Source organism: Bubalus kerabau, chromosome 2, assembly GCF_029407905.1.
Source record: "Bubalus kerabau isolate K-KA32 ecotype Philippines breed swamp buffalo chromosome 2, PCC_UOA_SB_1v2, whole genome shotgun sequence".
NCBI classification, from domain to species: Eukaryota; Metazoa; Chordata; class Mammalia; order Artiodactyla; family Bovidae; genus Bubalus; species Bubalus kerabau.
The window spans coordinates 130,690,721-130,710,856 of NC_073625.1; the positions used below are offsets into that span (position 1 = coordinate 130,690,721).

The 20,136-nt window shown below is 39.2% G+C and overlaps 1 protein-coding gene across 3 annotated transcripts in view; it reads right to left on the reverse strand.

The window, feature by feature from the left end:
- Nucleotides 1–19,716, reverse strand: part of ATP11B (ATPase phospholipid transporting 11B (putative)) — a 118,894-nt gene extending 99,178 nt beyond the window's left edge. Inside the window, exon 1 of one of the 3 annotated variants that reach the window (XM_055568949.1) lies at nt 19,399–19,714. In XM_055568949.1, the coding sequence (XP_055424924.1) occupies nt 19,399–19,425 (27 nt within the window). In that variant the 5' untranslated portion in view covers nt 19,426–19,714. Of the gene's footprint in view, nt 1–19,398 lie in introns of all 3 variants that reach the window. The other 2 variants (XM_055568948.1, XM_055568950.1) reach the window with 2 other exon arrangements.
- Nucleotides 19,717–20,136: the final 420 nt, after the last annotated feature.

Genomic DNA, 20,136 nt, shown 5'->3' on the forward strand with positions numbered 1-20,136 from the left:
TATCTACTGAGATTAAGCACCCTGTTAAGCCATGAAAGATAATATGACTTATTAAATATGCAAACAAATCATAATATGCTCCAACACAGTAAATAGATGAACAGTCTGAATGCTACTGCTGTAGCCTATGACTGTGTTTCTCAAAAAGGGTCCACCAGAAGTTTGTCTATACAGTACATAAGACAAGAGACACACACAGGTAACTGAAGTGCTAGACTCCATGAAACATACTTATTCTGTATCCACTCTGTAATCATGTTAACCTAGACCCTAAGTTATACACCATGCATGTAAAGCTTCTGAGATAAAAGAAAAAAGAGCAAATCTGAGCAAATTTATATAAAGATATAAATCTTTAAGATGTCAAGACAACTGAGACTGAGAACCACGGATACAAAATTCTTTTTGCTAAATCCAAAGATTATTACTATGTACATCTAAAGTTAAACAAAAAACAAAGAATCCAAGACCTTACCCCAAAATATACTATGATATTAGTACTACAACCTCTCATATTTCATAGTATGAATATACTATATATAAATGCATGCTCTTTACGGGAAGCAAATGCTCATCATTCTCCATCCCTCTCTACTGAATGAACCAGTGATCACACACAAATACTGGAACTCCTGAGATTTCGACAATTACCAGGAAGATATATTGAAATGTCCCAAAAATCAGTTTTAAATTAAACTGAATTTTAAATTCAGTATCACCATATTTCAGGAAATCATATAAGATGACAATACCAAAAGGAAAATAATGATAACACGTCTTTCCTTATTCCCAAAGAGGCTATAATACCCACTTAAGCATTCTGAATTGTTTTTCCAGTGATTAATTCAAATGACCTTATTCGATTTTGTTATAATCAGTGGCATGTATATACATGTGTGTGTATTTTTTTACACACACCAAATAGTTAGATTTTATATTTGTGACTATAGTATAAGGATAGCTAGGCGTTCTCGGAGAAGGCAATGGCACCCCACTCCAGTACTCTTGCCTGGAAAATCCCATGGACGGAGGAGCCTGGTAGGCTGCAGTCCATGGGGTCACTAAGTGTCGGACACGACTGAGCGACTTCACTTTCACGCATTGGAGAAGGAAATGGCAACCCACTCCAGTGTTCTTGCCTGGAGAATCCCAGAGACGGGGGAGCCTGGTGGGCTGCCGTCTATGGGGTCGCATAGAGTCGGACACAACTGAAGCGACTTAGCAGCAGCAGCAGGCGTTCCTCATGGAAATTAAACCTATAACTTCAATACATGAACATCATCTTCTCTGCCACAAATTCACGTATGCATGAACTAAATAAAATAAATAAATAAAACTGTCCAAAAATGAGAAAGGTGACTTAGAGCAGGGCTTCAGGTCTGTGTCTCTGAAATTATATGCAAATTTGTGTATACACGCATTTAAATTTTTTTTTTTTATTCTGGTCACACTGCAGGATCTCAGTTCCCTCTGACCAGGGATTGAACCTGGTTCACAGCAGTGAAAGCGCAGAATCCTAACAACTAGACCACCAGGGAACAAGTATTTTTCTGATGACACAATAGTTTTCAACCGATTTTGATGACATAAAGAAAGCTAGAACCACTTTAAGGTCTTGTTTTTATACTTAGCTGCCCCCCTCAATATTCTGTATTTTAAAAATGACACAGAGGATCTTTATTTCAATAACACCTCTAATTTCTTTAACAGAAATCAAAACAAATACCTTTTATCAGAATTAATTATATAACTATACTGTTAGTGTGAAGTTCAAGCATAGTTTCATACTATTTCTAGCAAGCATTATCAGCAATTCTATGGTACTGCACAATCTGAACTCCCTAATCACTAGGTTAAGGCCACACACATCAGGGTCCAGAAGCCTCTGGCAAATTACTTTCTGTTGTCCACCCAGACTATCCACTCACACCCTGAACCTTGGATGGCTTGCTCCTTTCTTCTCTGACTTCATCTTGTCCTGAGTAAAGGAACTGAGACACAGTGATGCTATTCTAGCCATCCTGATTTTTGCACCTGCTAAAAAGTAGAGTACAGTTGACTCTTGAACAACTCAGCAGTTAGGGGAGCCAACCCTCCATGCAGTCAAAACTCTGAGTGTAACTTCAGAATTGGCCTTCTGCATGCTCTGAATCAGCCATTCAGTACTGTAGTATTAACTGTTGAAAGATTCACACATAAGGGGACCTGCACAGTTCAAACCATGTTGTTCAAGAGTCAACTGTATAGGATTTTGGAAGCACACAAATTTAATTTTTATTTAAAAATTAAAACTCTCATATTCTAAGAAAGTATGAAATTAAAAACCTCTTTTTTGTCCGGATTTGTGAGCATATGTAAAAACCACAAGTATTTTTAAGTGGATGAATACTTAAGATGGAAAAAAGCCCCACAATGGCATTCAAGGAAAAAATGGAAAACACATGGGACTGATTTCAAAGAGATTTCTTTTGTAACAGCAAACTCATGAAGTCTAGAAAAACCAAACCAGAAAACAGCTTATAATTTTTAGAAGCTGGTCTTTGGCAAAAAGCGGTACTTGGAAATGAATCATAACATATTTTGATACCAAATATACCAACCTCTGTACTATTCTTAAAAATCTCAAAAATTTTATAAAAAATACAAGCATTACAAATAAGAGCTAAGAAAAAACTAAAACTACAGTCCTGTAATTAAATGTCACACTTCCTTAACAAAACTAAGAGAACATTTTTAGAGCTTAGTGATCAAATCTGTACATGTAATCATTCTTATATGTGATCTGTCTCCTCCAAAATACAAAGAAAAAGCTACAAAACAAATAAAAAGTCCATGAAAAATAACATAAAAAGAAGCTTCAGAATCAAAACTTCAATGGCACTGGTTATTAAAAGAAATGATCAAAAGCTTTATTTCAGTCACACACTTTGTATGACAGAAAGTGATTTCTGTTGCCTATATGCTCCAATGTAACGATGCTTCTGGAGAATAATGATTTAATGTACCTTACCAAATCTACAAAATTAATAGTGAATTACTGTTTCCTGGATATGGGCTTTAAATAAAAAACATCTATGTTGTGTTGTGCTCAGTTGCTCAGTAGTATCTAACTCTTCCAAACCCATGGACTGCAGCCCACCAGGTTTCTCTGTTCATGGGATTTCCTGGGCAAGAATACTGGAGTGTGTTGCCATTTTCTTCTCCAGGGGATCTTTCTAACTCAGGGATCGAATCTGTGTCTCCTGCACTGGCAGTCGGATTCTTTACCACTGAGCCACCTGGGAAGCCCAAAATACATCTATATGAAGGTATTATAATTTTACACTGTTAACAGCCCAAATCAAAGTAAGAGGAAATAACTTAATGCCTATGATGTAAACACAATAATTTAATTTCAACTTTTTGAATCATGTTACATAATTTTCATTTTAGGATTTAAGGTAGTCTGCCATCCATCAGACCAGTCTGGGCTTCCAAGAACTGCTCCTACTGCAGAGGTAGGTTGGAACTAGCTTTCCAGCTACAGGATTCAAAATATAGAGTAATCTTTGGCATCACTGACACGATGGACATGAGTTTGAGTAAGCTCTGGGAGTTAGTGATGGACAGGGAAGCCTGGCATGCTGCAGTCCATGGGGTTGCAAAGAATTGGATGTGACAGTGACTGAACTGAGCTTAACTCTAAAATTCTTAAATCATTTGCAAATACTTTACTATAAGAAGTTCATCTCTTACAGGAAGCTTATCTCTTCTGTTACTCCCCAACCCTAATTCCCTACTCCAGCATACACCTGTAGCAGCCCCGTGGCAATAATATGGCAACTCTTCAGAAAAGTGAACACAGAATATCCACATGATCCAACAATTCTACTTCTGTGTAAAAACTCAAATAGATATTTGTAAACTCATGTTCATGGCAACATTATTCACAATAGCCAAAAGGTGGAAACAACCAAGAGCCCATTGACATAAAAATGAATAAACAAAATGTGGTATGTACAATGGGATATTATTCAGCCTTAAAAAGGAAGGAGATTTGGACACATGCTATAACATGGAAGAACCTTGAAGACATTATGCTAAGTGAAATTAAGCCTGTGACAAAAGGACAAAACTGTATGATTCCTCTTACATAAGGAGTAAAAGTTGACAAATTCATACTTTGTCAGGCATTTATTCAAGGTGTGGAGGGGAGAGTAAAAGGGCACTCGTGTTTAATGGGTATAAAGTTTGCAAACATGAAACAGTTCAGGAGACAGACAGTGGCGATGGCTGCATAACAATGTCACAATTGGATATTTTAAGTACATTTAAAAATGGATAAAATGGCAAATTTTAAGTATATTTACTACAATTAAAAATGTATCAATTTCACCCATTTGGGACTTTACCATAGATTTTCTGGATTAGAAGTTTCCTATTTGGCCATAATTTAACTGTGATAGTCTCTTACTTGCAAAACTGGTGATTTCTGTGTATAGAATCACAGAGATATTTCGGATAAAAATAAATCTGTGAAGTAGTTTTAGCTTAGATCAAATTTTAAAATTACAGATTTCACTGAGAATTTAAGGTTTCTGTAACCAAGAACCCTAAATTAATTTTCTTGATCTACCTATACCTACACCTACAATTGAACACTGGCTGGATAACAAGTGAAACTAGTAAATCTAACTGTGGTGTCCAAATTGGAGACAGAGGAATGAACAAATTTCTACTAAGATTTCTCAAACACTTTTTAAGGCTCCTCTTTCTCTACTCACAATCATAAACAACAATGGCAATGAAGACGGCTTCCTGGGTCCTCCTCAGTACATCAGAAGCAGTGGGTTTACAATTCTGAGGCCACAGACAAGAATACTTGATCCTTTACAAAGTACCTTCAAAATTTAATATCTTAAAATACGTGCCAATCTACAAAGACAACCATAAAATTCTAAACAATAACATGAAAAAGAATGGCATCTGTTAAAAAGAATGAAATCTTTTAAAATCTACAGATGGGTTTTAAGGGCATTATGCTCAGTGAAAAAAGTCAGTCAGAAAAGACAAAATATTGTATGATCTCACTTATATGTGGAATGTAAAACCAAAAACAAAAAAGCCCAAGCTCATAAATACAGAAATAACAGAAAACAGATGAGTGGCTGCCAGGGTGGGGCTTGGGGAGTGGGTAAAATGGGTGAAGGAAGTAAAAGGTACAAACTTCTAGTTATAAAATAAGTTACAGGATGTAATGTGCAGCATGGAACTATAGTTAATAATGTTGTATACGCAAAAGTTGCTATGAGTGTAGATTTTAAAAGGTCTCATAAGGAAAAATTCTGTAACTCTTGTGTGGTGATGGATGCTAACTAGACTTCCTGTGGTGATTATTTCGCCATGTATAAAAATTAGCAATAAAGTATGGGGTTTAATTAATAGCAATGTATTAATACTGGTTTATTAGCGTAACAAATGTAGCATAGTAATGTAAGATGTTAACAATAAGAGAAACTGGGTGAGAAAAATGTATAGGAATTCTCTATTATTTTCATAAACTTTCTGAAAATCTAAAACTATTTTTTTAAAAAAAGCTATTTTTTTAAGAAGTTAAAAGCACAGTCCTCAAAAACAAGGACATATATAAGTTAGAGCAAAGACGCACAAACAAACAGACATGTGCATGATACACTGACCCGGTATTTCTCATTTTGCCCCAGATCACTGAAAACTTCATCTACAAGAAACATTATGAGGGAACTCATGGTCTAAGGCATTATATAAAGACTGATAACTGTATCTAATTACTTAAGACTTGACTTTCACTGTCTCATAATAAATTCCTAAGCTGTTTTGTTTTTAATTCTGCAAATATATGTTGGAAAAATAGTTGATCAAACACTGGTAGGTAAGCACTGCCTCCCTTTAATGCTGCATAGGAGTTGGATCCACAGTCTCCTGTAAATCTAAGTTTAGAGGCCGGTTCCTCTACAATATTTAAATTTCAATAGAAAAACCCAAAATTAGAGAACAACTTCCCTGTCTTCAATAGTAAAAAATCAAGTTCACCCTCAATCTTTGTTCGAATTTTCTGAACTAATAAAGAGCATAGTGGAGAAGTGAGATAAGGAAGGATATTTATATCCCTTTCGTTGCTCAGGAGATGCAATAGTGAAGAAACAACTTCCTAGGTAAAATATGATTAAGACTTGAACTGAATGTCTACAATTCAAGCTTTAAAGTTCAATTACACTCACTGCAAAAAATCTTACAAGACCTATATGTACCCAAGTATCTATTGAAGAAAAATGCTTGATACTATGCTAGGCACTGTACTCAGTTGCCAAATTGCCAAATTCAGACTTAAATTTAAGAAAGTAGGGAAAACCACCATACCATTCAGGTCTGACCTAAATCAAATCTCTTACGATTACAGTGGAAGTGACAAGTAGTCAAGGGATTAGATCTGATAGACAGGGTGCCTGAAGAACTATGGATAGAGGTTCATAACATTGTACAGGAGGCAGGGATCAAGACCACCCCCAAGAAAAAGAAATGCAAAAAGGGAAAATGGTTGTCTGAGGAGGCTTTACAAATAGCTGTCAAAAGAAGAGAAGAGAAAGGCAAAGGAGAAAAGGAAAGATAGACCCATTTGAATGCAGAGTTCCAAAGAACATAAGAAAGCCTTCCTCAGTGATCAATGCAAAGAAATAGAGGAAAACAATAGAATGGGATAGACTAGACATCGCTTCAAGAAAATTAAAGATACCAAGGGAACATTTCATGCAAAGATGGGCACAATAAAGGATAGAAATGGTATGGACCTAACAGAAGCAGAAAGAAGAGGTGTCAGGAATACACAGAAAAACTATACAAAAAAGATCTTCACGACCCAGATAATCACAATGCTGTGATCACTCACCTAGAGACAGACATCCTGGAGTGTGAAGTCAAGTGGGCCTTAGAAAGCATCACTACAAACAAAGCTAGTGGAGGTGATGGAATTTCAGTTGAGCTGTTATCAAATCCTAAAAGATGATGCTGTGAAAGTGCTGCACTCAATATGCCAGCAAATTGGGAAAACTCAGCAGTGGCCACAGGACTGGAAAAGGTCAGTTTTCATTCCAATCCTAAAGAGAGGCAAAGCCAAAGAATGCTCAAACTACCACACAATTGCACTCATCTCACACAGTAGCAAAGTCATGCTCAAAATTCTCCAAGCCAGGCTTCAATAGTACATGAACCATGAACTTCCACATGTTCAAGCTGGTTTTAGAAAAGGCAGAGGAACCAGAGATTAAATTGCCAACATCCACTGGATCATCAAAAGAGCAAGAGAGTTCCAGAAAACCATCTACTTCTGATTTACTAACTATGCCAAAGCCTTTGACTGTGTGGATCACAACAAACTGGAAAATTCTTAAAGAGATGGGAATACCAGACAACCTGATGTGCATCTTGAAAAATCTGTACACAGGTCAAGAAGCAACAGTTAGAACTGGACATGAACAACAGACTGGTTCCAAATAGGAAAAGGAGTACATCAAGGCTGTATATTATCACCCTGCTTATTCAACTTATATGCAGAGAACATCATGAGAAACGTTGGGCTGGAGGAAGCATAAGCTGGAATCAAGATTGCCAGGAGAAATATCAATAACCTCAGATACGCAGATGACACCACCCCTATGGCAGAAAGTGAAGAAGAACTACAGAGCTTCTTGATGGAAGTGAAAAAGGAGAGTGAAAAAATTGGCTTAAACCTCAACATTCAAAAAACTAAGATCATGGCATCCAGTCCCATCGCTTCATGGCAAATAGAAGGGGAAACAGTGAAACAGTGACAGACCATTTTTGGGGCTCCAAAATCACTACAGATGGTGACTGCAGCTATGAAATTAAAGTCATTTGCTCCCTGGAAGAAAAGTTAGGACCAACCTAGACAGCATATTAAAAAGCAGAGACATTACTTTGCCAATGTATGGATGTGAGATTTGGACTATAAAGAAAGCTGAGTGCCAAAGAATGGATGCTTTTGAACTGTGGTGTTGGAGAAGACTCTTGAGAGTCCCTTGGACTGCAAGGAGATCCGACCAGTACATCCTAAAGGAAATCAGTCCTGAATATTCACTGAAGGACTGATACTGAAGCTGAAACTCCGATACTTTGGCCACCTGATGCGAAGAACTGACTCACTTGAAAAGACCCTGATGCTGGGAAAGACTGAAGGCAGGAGGAGAAGGGGACGGCTGGATGAGATGGTTGGATGGCATCACCGACTCAATGGACATGAGTTTGAGTAAACTCTGGGAGTTGGTGATAGACAGGGAGGCCTGGCATGCTGCAGTTCATGGGGTCACAAAGAGTCAGATACAACTGAGCGACTGAACTGACTGACTGATTCGACCATTCTGAAATATCAAGCAACTCAGTATTTCATTTGTTAAGTGACCCTATAATTTAATTTAAAAAATTCATTATAAATACTATGAGCATTGACTATGTGCTAGGTAATATGCTTGGTACCGTGAAAATACCAAAATGAGAAGTCAGGACCCTTGCCCCGAATAAAACATCATTTAAAAAAAATGCCTCTAATAAGCACAAAAAGTGAAACGAAAATCAAATAAAATGAGTAAAATTTTGACTGAAATAGCAGTAAGTCACTAGATGACTTGCTTTTTTTCCTACAGAAAATTATCAAACACATTCTTCTGAATAGTTAAATAACAACTTTAAATATATAAAAACAAACTATGGCATAATTTCATTACAAATGTAATAAAAGCTACCAATAAAAAAGGACAACTGTCGTATCTCTTTTCAGCATTTCCAATTTCTACGTCAACATCACAAGGTTCTCAAACATCAAAACAATTTTGTGGTTCCTAAGGTATAAGATGAAAAAAGGCATTTAAAACTGAAAACCTTTCTAAAAAATTTTCCACAATGTTCAAAATCAATTAAAATGTATTGCATTTGATATCAGATAACATATGCAAGAGGAGATATATATTAGGGTACAAGCAAGGTACAAGCTTCTTCTAGTACCTAGAATATTATGTCAACTTGAAAATGGCCACATTGGCTAACTACAGGAACTCTTGATTGCTTCTCTCCTTTTCCTCTCAGACCTGTCTCCTCCATCTCCAGAATACCACTGCTACCTACAATTTCTTTCCCCAACTCATTCTCTCCTCTCGCCTCTCTCTTGGTTAGATTTAAAAATGGCAGGAATGGGAAAGAGATATATAGGGAAAACTGCTGCTCCTGCTAATTCTCTTCCACCCTTGTATGCCCGGCAAAAACTCTGGGTTATGTCCTGCCTCTAGCACTAATTAGTTAGTAATCTTGGAAAAGTACATACTTTGAACTCTTCTTCTACTTCACAAGATAGATTAAAAAAAATTTTTTTTCCTCTTTAAGATGACTTAGCTAGGCTTAAAATAAGGTAATCTTTTCTGATCAGGGGCTGAGCCTTTGGTACTCTGGCTCTGGAAACAGGCAGTCTGAAGTTCAATCCCCTTTTGTACCGAGGTCCAAGAGTCAGGTTCAACTGAAAGGAGGCTAAAAACAGCTGTGTACTTTTTAAATATGTGTAAAATCTTCAAAGAGGTAACAGAATAATACTTTTTTTTTAAGAACAAAATACTACAAGACAAATCAGGCAAATATGCATCAATAACAAATGGAAATGAAAGAGGTCCAATAATAAATTTGGGGCAGGGTGGGGGGGGGAGTCATTTAAATTAAAAATTCAGAAAACAAGGATAAACTCTAGACTGGAGTGCAGCCCATGGCTTTTCCTCCCTGGCCCTGGAGCCTCCCTTCCTGCTAGGAGCTGCTGCTGAGGCCTGGGGTGGGAAGACAGGTGAGGGGAAGGGGGAGGTGAGGGAAGGGGGAGGTGAGGGGGGAAGGGGGAGGTGAGGGGAGCGAAGTGAGGCAGGCCAGGCGGGAGACCAGAGGCCTAGCCCATGGACACAGGAGAAAACTGGTGACTGCAAACTAGAGCTGAGAATTCACACTGAAAGCAGCACGGAGAGAAAACATATGAGAAACATAAACAAGAAGGCAAGAGCCACAGAGCATAGATAAAGATCAAGCAAGAGTTTGAGAATGAGAAAACTGAAGTCGGAGAAGCAACATTTAAAGGGGAAAAAAAGCTGTAAAATTTCCTGAACTGTAGAAACGACAGCTTTCAAATTGAAAGCACACACAAGAGTAGAGCAGGAGAAACAAAAATCATATGAAACAATGTGAGCACAGCGTAGTAAAACTGCAAAATAGAGGACAACGAGGTAATCTTCAAAACGATGTTACAGAGATTATCAGCAAAGTAATGACTATTAGATTAAAAGCACACTTTACACCACCAATAAATGTCTGAAAGCTAAGGAATAAGTAGTATCTTCAATATGCTGAGTGATGGGTTCGATCCCTGGTTGAGGAAGTTCTGCATGCCGCACAGTGTGGCCAAAAATAACAATAATAATAATATGCTGTGTGAAAGTAACTGTTAATCTAGAATTCTGAATCTACCTAAATTAGTATTCAATAATAATGAGGAATAAAGACATTTTTAAGCCATAAAAACTAAGGGAGTTTACCACACATGAAGCCTTGCTTAAAAATAACTAAAGAATGTATGTCAGCAAGAATAAAAGTAAAAACATAGGCAAGAGGTGATATTCAAGAAATAACAGTGGGCTTCCCTGATGGCTCAGTGGTAAAGAATCCACCTGCCAATGCAGGAGACTTGGGTGGGATCCCTGGTCTGGGATGATCCCACCTCATGCCATGCAGCAACTAAGCAAGCCGGCATGCCACAACTACTGAGCCTGTGCTCCAGAGCTGGGGAGCCGCAGCTGCTGAAGCCTGCACTCCACAAGAGAAGCCACCACATCACACCTAGACAGCGGCCCCTGCTCGCCACAACTAGAAGACCCAGCACAGCCAATGCACAAGTAAATAAACTTTAAATTAAATAATGGTGAATAAAAAAAAATCACTGTAGTAAATCAAAATGAGTAACAGGTAAAAAGCTAGAGAATGTTTTGAGTTTAAATGTTTTGAGTTTCCACAAACATTATGGAAGAAAGTATTTGTGAATCACGTATCTGGTAAGGGTCTTATATCCAGAACATATGTATATAACTCTTATAACTAAAAGAAAACTTAAAAATGTGTTAAAAGATCTGAATAAGCCTTTCATCAAGAAAAGCCTCACAAAATACAAACAAATCAGTTAATAGAGACATGAAAAGATGTTTGAAATCATCATTCAGTTCAGTTCAGTCGCTCAGTCGTGTCCTTAGGCAAATATAAATCAAAACCATGAGTTACACTTATGTTCATGACCACAGCTAGAATCAAAGACAGAAACAAGTATTGGCAATGATATAAAGACATTGGAACCCTTATATTATACATGACTGGTAGGAATGTAAAACAGAGTAATCACTTTGGAAACATTTGGCAATTCCTGACAAAGTTAAAAACAGAGTTACCACATGACCCAGTAATTCCACTCTTTACATATTTATCCAAGAGAAATGAAAATATACATCCACAAAAAACTTGCACATGAATGGAAAAGGAAGCATTACTTCTAACAGCCAAAAGGCAGAAACAAACTAAATGTCCATTAATTGATGAATGAATACAATCTCTGGCATATCTATACAATGGAATTTTAGCAATAAAAGGAAATGAAGTATGAATATATGCTACAACACAGATGAACCTTGAACACATTATGCTAGCTAAAAAGACCATCACAAAATACCACATACTGTGTGATGCCATTTACACAAAATGTCCAGAGGTGGCAAAACCATAGAGACAGAAAGTAGATTAGTGATTGATCACAGCTGGGGGCTGGTGGGGCTAGTGGCTTGCGGGGGGAATGGAGAAAGAGAGTGGACAGGGAATCTCTTTTAGGGAGTATAAAAATGTTCTAAAATCAGAGTGTGGTGGGGCTGCACAACTCTATGCATATACTGAAAAACTGAACTGTGCACTTTAATGAGAAAATTATATGTGGCTATCTCTCAATAAAGCTGGTAAAAGAAAAACAAAGTTAAACTATTAAGTAATAGTAATGTGGAAGGTAAGAGGGAACACAAGTCAAAATCTTGTAAATCCCTACATTATTTGTAAGTAGAGAGAGATAATAAAAGGATAAAAATACAATCTACAGCTTCTACATGATCAAAGGGAAAACTATTAATAGAACTTAACAAATTCAATGCAAAGCCAATCAAAATCCTAGGAAGATTTTCCCCAGAATTAGACAAACTGATGACACAAATAAAAAATAGCATATGGAAGAGTAGAGAGCCAAAGCAATTCTAGGGGCGGGAAAAGGATTGGGGATTTTGCCTGGTCAGATACCATAAAACACTACGTTAAGATAATGTACTATATTATTCATGCACCACCAGATCAATAGATGAGTGAAACAAAATAGAGAACCTAAAAAGAGAACACAACACAAAGAGAATACTGGTATATGACAGAGAAGGCAAACAACAGAGATTAGTGGGGAAAAGATGGCCCATTCAATAAACAGTACTGGGACAAATAACTTTCTATATGGGAGAAAATTAATTCTCTACTTTATTCCACATAGGGCTTCCCTGGTGGCTCAGATGGTAAAGCGTCTGCTCGCAATGCGGGAGAGACCTGGGTTCGATCCCTGGGTCGGGAAGATCCCCTGGAGAAGGAAATGGCAACCCACTCAAGTACTCTTGCCTAGAAAATTCCATGGATGGAGGAGCCTGGTGGGCTACAGTCCATGGGGTCACAAACAGTCGGACACGACTGAGTGACTTCACTTTCACTATTCCATATACAAAAATAAATCCCAGGCATATTCAAGACCTAAATGTTGTAAAACTAGATTTTTAGACAACTCTAAGAAAATGCCAGAAAGACAGCTTTATGACCCTAGGAAGGAATTCCTAAATAAGTAATAAAAAGTAGAAATCATTCACCTAATAATAAGTTTACCTACAAATAAATTTAAAATATCAAAAAAGACATCATTAAGTTAAATACAAAGTGCAGGCTGGAAGATATTCACAACATACACAACAAAGAATTGGCATCCAGACCACAAAGGAAACTAACAAGGAGAAAACAAACCACTCGACAGAAAAATGGGTAAGGAGAAAACAAACCACTCAGCAGAAAAATGGGTCATCTATTCATATGAATGAAATAAAGGGGGCTTCCTTGGTGGTTCAGTGGTCAAGAATCTGCCCGCCAGTGCAGGAGACACGGTTCAATCCCTGACCTGGGAAGATCCGACATGGAGCAGAGCAACTAAGCCAGTGTGCCATAACTATTAAGCCTGCGCTCTAGAGCCCAGAGCTGAAATTACTGAGCCCACATGCTGCAACCTCTGAAACCTGCACCCCAGAGCCTGTGCTCCACAAGAGAAGCCACTGCAATGAGAAGCCTGAACATTACAACGAACAGTAGCCCCCCTAGCTTGGCTCAACTAGAGAAAAAGCCCACGCAGTAACAAAGTCCCAGAACAGCCAAAAATAAATAAATTTTTTAAAAAAGAGAAGAAATACAGGACATCTTAATCTCACTAGCAATCAGGAAAATGCAAATTAAGCAAAATGAGATACCTTTCACACTCACCAGATTGGTTAAGTTCTTTCAAGTCTGACAGTACAAAGTGTTGACCAAGATGTAGGGAAAGGGGAACATGGTTTTGGAAAATAATTTAGCAATATTTAGCAACAGCCATAAAGTGCACACCCCTGGCCCAGCAATTCCACTTCTAGGTATGCCAATTTAAAAAAACACACAAGCAAGAATGGCCATTGCAACATTTTTTTCAACAGGAAAAAACGGACAGAAATTCAAATATCCATTAGTCCTAGAAGAATGGATAGGGCAGTGGTTGCTTCATTTTGGTTGTTACAGAGACTGGCAATATGCTATCACAGAGTACATGTTCAGAAAATGTTTGCGTGAATGAATAAATGAGAAAGAAAGAGTGTTACCTAAAAGTATGGATGCAGAGTTGAGAAACAGTTTTTGTTATATGGAGAACTAAAACAAAATAGGCAAAAATCCTTCCCTTCATGATATAAATGAGACAAGTAAAGTACAAAATATGTTAAAATAGTCATAAGTGCTAAGAGAAACAAACAAACAAAAAAGGCAGGGAAGGAGGCTAGGGAAGTATGGAGGTGGCAATTTACAATTTAATACTGAAAAGGCCTCAATGACAACATCTAAACAAAGACTTGAAGGGAATGAAAGTGAAAGTGAAGTCGCTCAGTCGTGTCCGACTCTTTGCGACCCCGTGGACTGTAGCCCACCAGGCTCCTCCATCCATGGGATTCTCCGGGCAAGAATACTGGAGTGGGTTGCCATTTCCTTCTCCAGGGGAAGGGAATGAGGGTGCCAACAAATTAACTGGGGCGAAGTACATTCTAGCCAGAGGTGACAGCCAGGGCAACAATCTTAAGACTGAATGAAATCCATCCTGCACTTCTGATGAACAGCAAGGTGTATGTGGATAAAGCAAAGTGGGTGAAGAATGATGGGAGATGAGAAGTGGTCTGGGCAGGGACTTGGATACAGATCTAGCAGAAACTTTGGCTGTTACTCTGAGCAAGAAGGCAAGTTCTTAGAAGGACAGGAATTACATGACCTAACCTGTGTTTTAATAAGATCACTCTGGCTGCTATGTTGAAAACAGAGTGTAGGGATAAAGAGGATAGTTAATAATGATAGTGGCAATCACAAGGTTCTTTGGAGCATTTGGACAAGGTCCCTACTTCAGTACAGCTAGGATAATTGGGATTCCACTAATGCTTGACCAGGCTTCCCTGGGAGCTCAGCTGGTAAAGAATTGGACTGCAATGTGGGAGACCCCGGTTTGATCCCTGGGTTGGGAAGATACCCCGGAGAAGGGAAAGACTATTCACTCTAGTATCCTGGCCTGGAGAACTCCATGGACTGTATATTTCATGGACCCACAGTGTTGCAAAGAGTCAGACATGACTGAGTGACTTTCACTTTACTTCACTAATGCTTGACCTCTTTAACCAAATGAAAAACTGAGTATCTGAGGATATATGTCTGAACACAGAGATAAAATAAGCAAATATTCTAAGATTTAGGATCTTAAACATTAATATTTTTTTGGCTGCACTTTGCAGCATGCAGAACTTCCCAGACCAGGGACTGAACTGCAGCCCCTGCAGTGGAAGGACGCAGTCTTAACCACTGGACCACCAGGGAAGCCCCAAAACATTAACTTTTGAGGTTAAAATTTACTTAGCCACACCAAAATAACACCACCATAGGCCTTGCTTCCTTAGCCTATTCCTCTTTCATTCCTTGAGAGAAAGGCAAAGAACACAGGTACTTCCAAACTGATGTGGAAAGAAACCTGATATTCAGTCAACCAACATTTGGTGGGTGGGTACCTCCAATGGGCCAGCTGCTGTCTTGAGTGCAAGGGCTCTAAAGATAAAATATAGCCCATCCCAAGATATTTACAGACTAGTCTACTGCTTATGATATCTAGACCTACACAATGTGCTATAAGGAAAAATGAGCTCACTTTTAATGTTATACGGCATTACATTTATGTAGTTTTTAAATTTCCAGTAATCATTTTTTAAAAAGTAAAAAGGAACAGGCAAAATGAACTGTAGTATTTTACTTTACCAAATAAATCTAAAATATTATTCAACATGTAACCAATATAAAAAGTTGAGATATTTTACATGCTTTTTTTTCACACTGTTTTTAAAATCCTATGTGTATTTTATACTTAAGCATATTTCAGTCTGAACTAGCCACTGGACAGCATAGTTATATAGGAAAGACCTATTTTTTAGAAAACTGAAAACATTTTGACACAGGTACAGGGCAAAGTAAATTAGTAGAGGGAGGCATGAATGTGTTCACAGCTTAAAGAAAAAGTAAGAGTAAACAGACTACAGATAATTGAAGCGGAGAGCAGGATGAAAGAACACAAATGGACTGGTTAGTCTGGAAAAGAGGACTGTCATACCTTTCTTTGTGACAAGGGTAAAGAGAACAGAGGAATAAACAAGTTTGGTGAATGTGAATAGGCTTTTAGGCTAAGAGCTTACCATTTTTCTCAGTGAATCAGAAGACAAATCTTACTAGCCTCCTTCTGCCACTGCAGATATAAACCTGAAGGGACTACATTTATAGAACAATTTAAGAAACTGTATCCTAGTACGACAACATTAAGTCGTATTTTTAAAAATTACAGTGATTTTCCAGCTTTCCTCTGGACTGGTCAATCTTGAATTTTGTCACTTTATCTCAAAACACAGAAGCAATAATATAGATTAATTTTTTATCTTCTCACCTATTCATTTATTCAAAAAACATGTACCCAGTGTCTACTCTTATATCAAGTCCTGTGTGAGACATGAAATACAGAGATAAATAAGGCCCTCACTGACCGACATCTGTGTCCCCAGTATTTAGCTTATTATGTATGCACACAGTAAGTGCTTTAAAAATACAGCATTACATTGTACTGTAAAGAAATATTACATGTCAATTAAAATATGAATTGACAAAGACTTTCATTTAAATCTAACATAGTGTTGTACAATAAAATTTTCTGTGATAATGAATATGTTCTATTCTGAACTGTCCAATATAGTAGCTAATAGCCATGTGGAATTTTAATTTAATTAATTAATTTTGTTGTTGTATAATTCACTTTAATTAATTAAAATTTTAATAGCCACTGTGGTTAATGGCTACCATAAAAATCTAAATATGAAACTACAACAGGTTAATGGCACTTATCATAATCGAGGTGTTGCCATCTCTAATGAGTTAACACATGTGATGCTAAAATAATACTCATTGTACCAGAAAGACATCATAAGAAAACTTTCTTAGTGTAAAATAACTAGGATTGTGAGCTCAAAAACGAAGAATGAAAAAGAAAAAGGAAAGGATAGTTCAATCTTTTCAGTCCACTTTCCCAAAGAAAAACATCAACTTTCTGACAACCTCCTCTATTTTTCTCATTGTATCAAGAAGTGAAAATAGTTTGTGGAGATAAGCAGTCAAGTTGTGTTTAATTTAACAAGGAATTAATAGAAAATACAAGTTGTTTCTGTAACAAAATGACAATAAACTTTTTTTTTTGGCACAACAACTTAAGAGGCCAGAAATCAGGATTCATACAATAAATAATGTTTTTAATTTCAAAAATCCTATCTTTGTGATCTGCTTATTAACCTCTCCAAAGCTGTCCTATTTATCTGAACTTTGTGTGTGTGTGTGTCCTACTCGTACGACCCTATGGACTGCAGCCAGACAGGTTCCTCTGTCCATTGGATTATCCAGGCAAGAGTATTGGAGCAGGTTGCTGTGCCCGTCTAGTGACTCTATTGCTGAAAGACTCAACCCATTGAGCAAATCGAAGTATACTTTAAACTAGCCTACGAACTGAATAATTTCTGGTGCAGTAACTAGGAAGGCAGTTTATGACTGGGATAGTAAAATATACTTATTACTCTGTGTATTCACTATCCTTTACATATAATTTAAGTGACTGTACAAACTTAATCAAAGAGACAAACTCGTACATAGGCACAGGTCTGATTACATACTTGGAAGATCTGATAACTTAAAAGTAAAACCAGTGAAGTGAGTGACTAATATCAGAGATAACATTTTTTATGCACAGCAACTTGTTCAACTTGTTAATCACCCCATAAGGCATTTCTTGTAAATTAATCACACAAGACTTTTTGCCCCTCCTGTTAGCTTTGTTTGGCTGAAGCCATTTTTAAAAAAAATTAACAAACTGCCTATTCTGAAGATGAGAATACAATCAGGATTTTATCCAAGTTAACAAAAAATACTTAACACTGAGAAGTGGTGTCTTAATCTACTAGGAAAAACTAGAAAAAACCACTAGCATACAAAAACACCATCAGGTAAACAAGATTTCTGTACATGAAGATGGGCAAATCAAAAGCATGAAGTCAGACCTGAAATAATTAACTTCTAGAGTCAAGTTACCCAGCTGCGACTTATTGCAATAAAGCCCAACTATTACAACAATTTGGTATTATAACGACATCATTAGCTTGGTTGTCTAATAAGGAGTATATCTGGGATATCCGAATTCACAATTACCTAAAAATAGAGAGCTAACATGTGCTTGAGGGAGTGGCAGGCAGTTCTAGTTTTATTTATAAGGTATTTTTTTTGAGAATGATGCCCACTGCCAAATGAATTAACAGAAGGCCGGGTCTAAAACAGCATACTTCTTAAACATAAAAATGCTCTTCTAGAGTAGGTAAAAGGAGGTATCAATGTTTTTAGTCCCCAAAAATCTTTACAGTCCTACAAAAACCATTTCTGCTTCATTGTCTTTTAAATTAGTAAATGAAAACACCGAATTGTAGCAGCATTTAATTACTAATGCGATTTAGAAGTTAACCAGCAACTAGGAACAGACATCATGAAGGTAAGCGTAGACTTCTTCAGCCTGGAGCAATTGCACTCCTAATTGTCAACGTTGCCTTACCGTTGTATTTTGGGGTCTGTAGTTGCCAGCAAGCAAGCAAGTTTTCTCTGTGAATTAATTCGGAGAAACGTGGCGCTTTTTATATGCCTTAAATCACACTTTTCTAAAATTCTTTTTTTTCTCCAGATGTTTCAGTAACCATTGGTTCCAAATTGGTCTCGTTCACATTGCCTCGAGAACGGAAAAAAGTAAGGTTCCCATTCCAAAAGTTTCACCTGGGGTGGGGTGAGGACAAGGCAGGAAGAAAACCGTCCTTCATAACTATCTCACTTAGCTTCGCAACTGGACGGGGTTTTAGAATATTCCTTCTTACCCAGGCTTCGGGTAAAATTTCTTTGAGAGGAGTTAAGACTAGACAAGTTATCCTTCTCCTTGATAATCCACGCAACCTTGAAAACAGCGAGGAGATGGGGCTGGAGACAGATCCTCGCCGTCCCCTTCACTCAAACCAGTCCCAAACTGTTAAAGGCAGGAAACACGAGCCTCTTTTCTCTCCCCAACACCTACTCTCTTTCCGTCCCCCCGCCCGAGTTCCTCAGCCGAGACGCCGACCCCGCTCCGCATCCACTTTTGGTCTCGGAGCGGCGAGGAGGAGGGAGTAACCGAGAAGCGCGACCAGGAAGCGGCAGCCTCCCGCCGCCGGCCTCGGGGCCCTGGGCTCGGCGAGGAGACGTGTACGGGGCTGCGCGGGGCACTACCGGCTCCCGGACCCGCCTCCAATGCGGCCTAGCCCGGAGCTCGCGCTCCGGCCTCGCGGCTCTGCGCCGCCGGCCCTTCCCCGCCACCCGGGCCCGAGAAGCCGCGCAAGAGCGAGCGTCCGAGAGGTGAGAGGCGGAGGTACCTACCAGCTGCTGCCGGACCCAGCGCCACATGCCCCTTCCGTCGCCGTTCCCGTCCCGCGAGACGCGGGGGTCGAGGGGCTCCAGGTGGAGGCTGACGAGCCAGAGGGGAAAGCGGGAGAGCCCCTCCGGCTGAAGTTCCGCTCGCCGCGGCCGCCTCACTCCCCGCGCTGGGGCCCCATCTCCCGCGCCGGCTCCGAGGTCCTACAGGCGCGGTCCCGGCGCCGCCCCCACCCGGCGCAGCTGAGTCGGCTGCCGCGCCGCAGCCACCTTCATTATTGACCGTTGTCACCCGCAGTACCGCCACAACTCCGCCCCCGACCCCCGGCTCCCGGCCCCACCTGGGCGGGCCGCGGCGCCACGGCCCGCCCCCGGACGTGACGAAAGAGGCTGCGCGGACCAAGGGCCGGGGCTCAGCAGTGTGGGTGGGAAGGCGGCGCGCGTGGAGGGGGGCGGGCTCTCGATCGCCAAGTCTGCGCCACCGCGCCCCCCCCCCCCCCTTCATTTAGCTGGTTGGATTAAGTTAAACGGCTGTGTCTGGTATACCAAGGCCGCAGCTCTTGGCAGGCTCCTGTTTCTACCTCCTGTTGCAGGTCTGCTTCTGGCTCTCTACTTTCTTTGGCTCCTTCAGCCGCCCAACACGCACACGTATCATCAGGAGTGTAGTGACTGAAAGTTCATCCCCAGAGGTCTCCACTTCGGTTCAATTAAATTGTCCGAAGTGTTTGTCTCAACACATCGCAG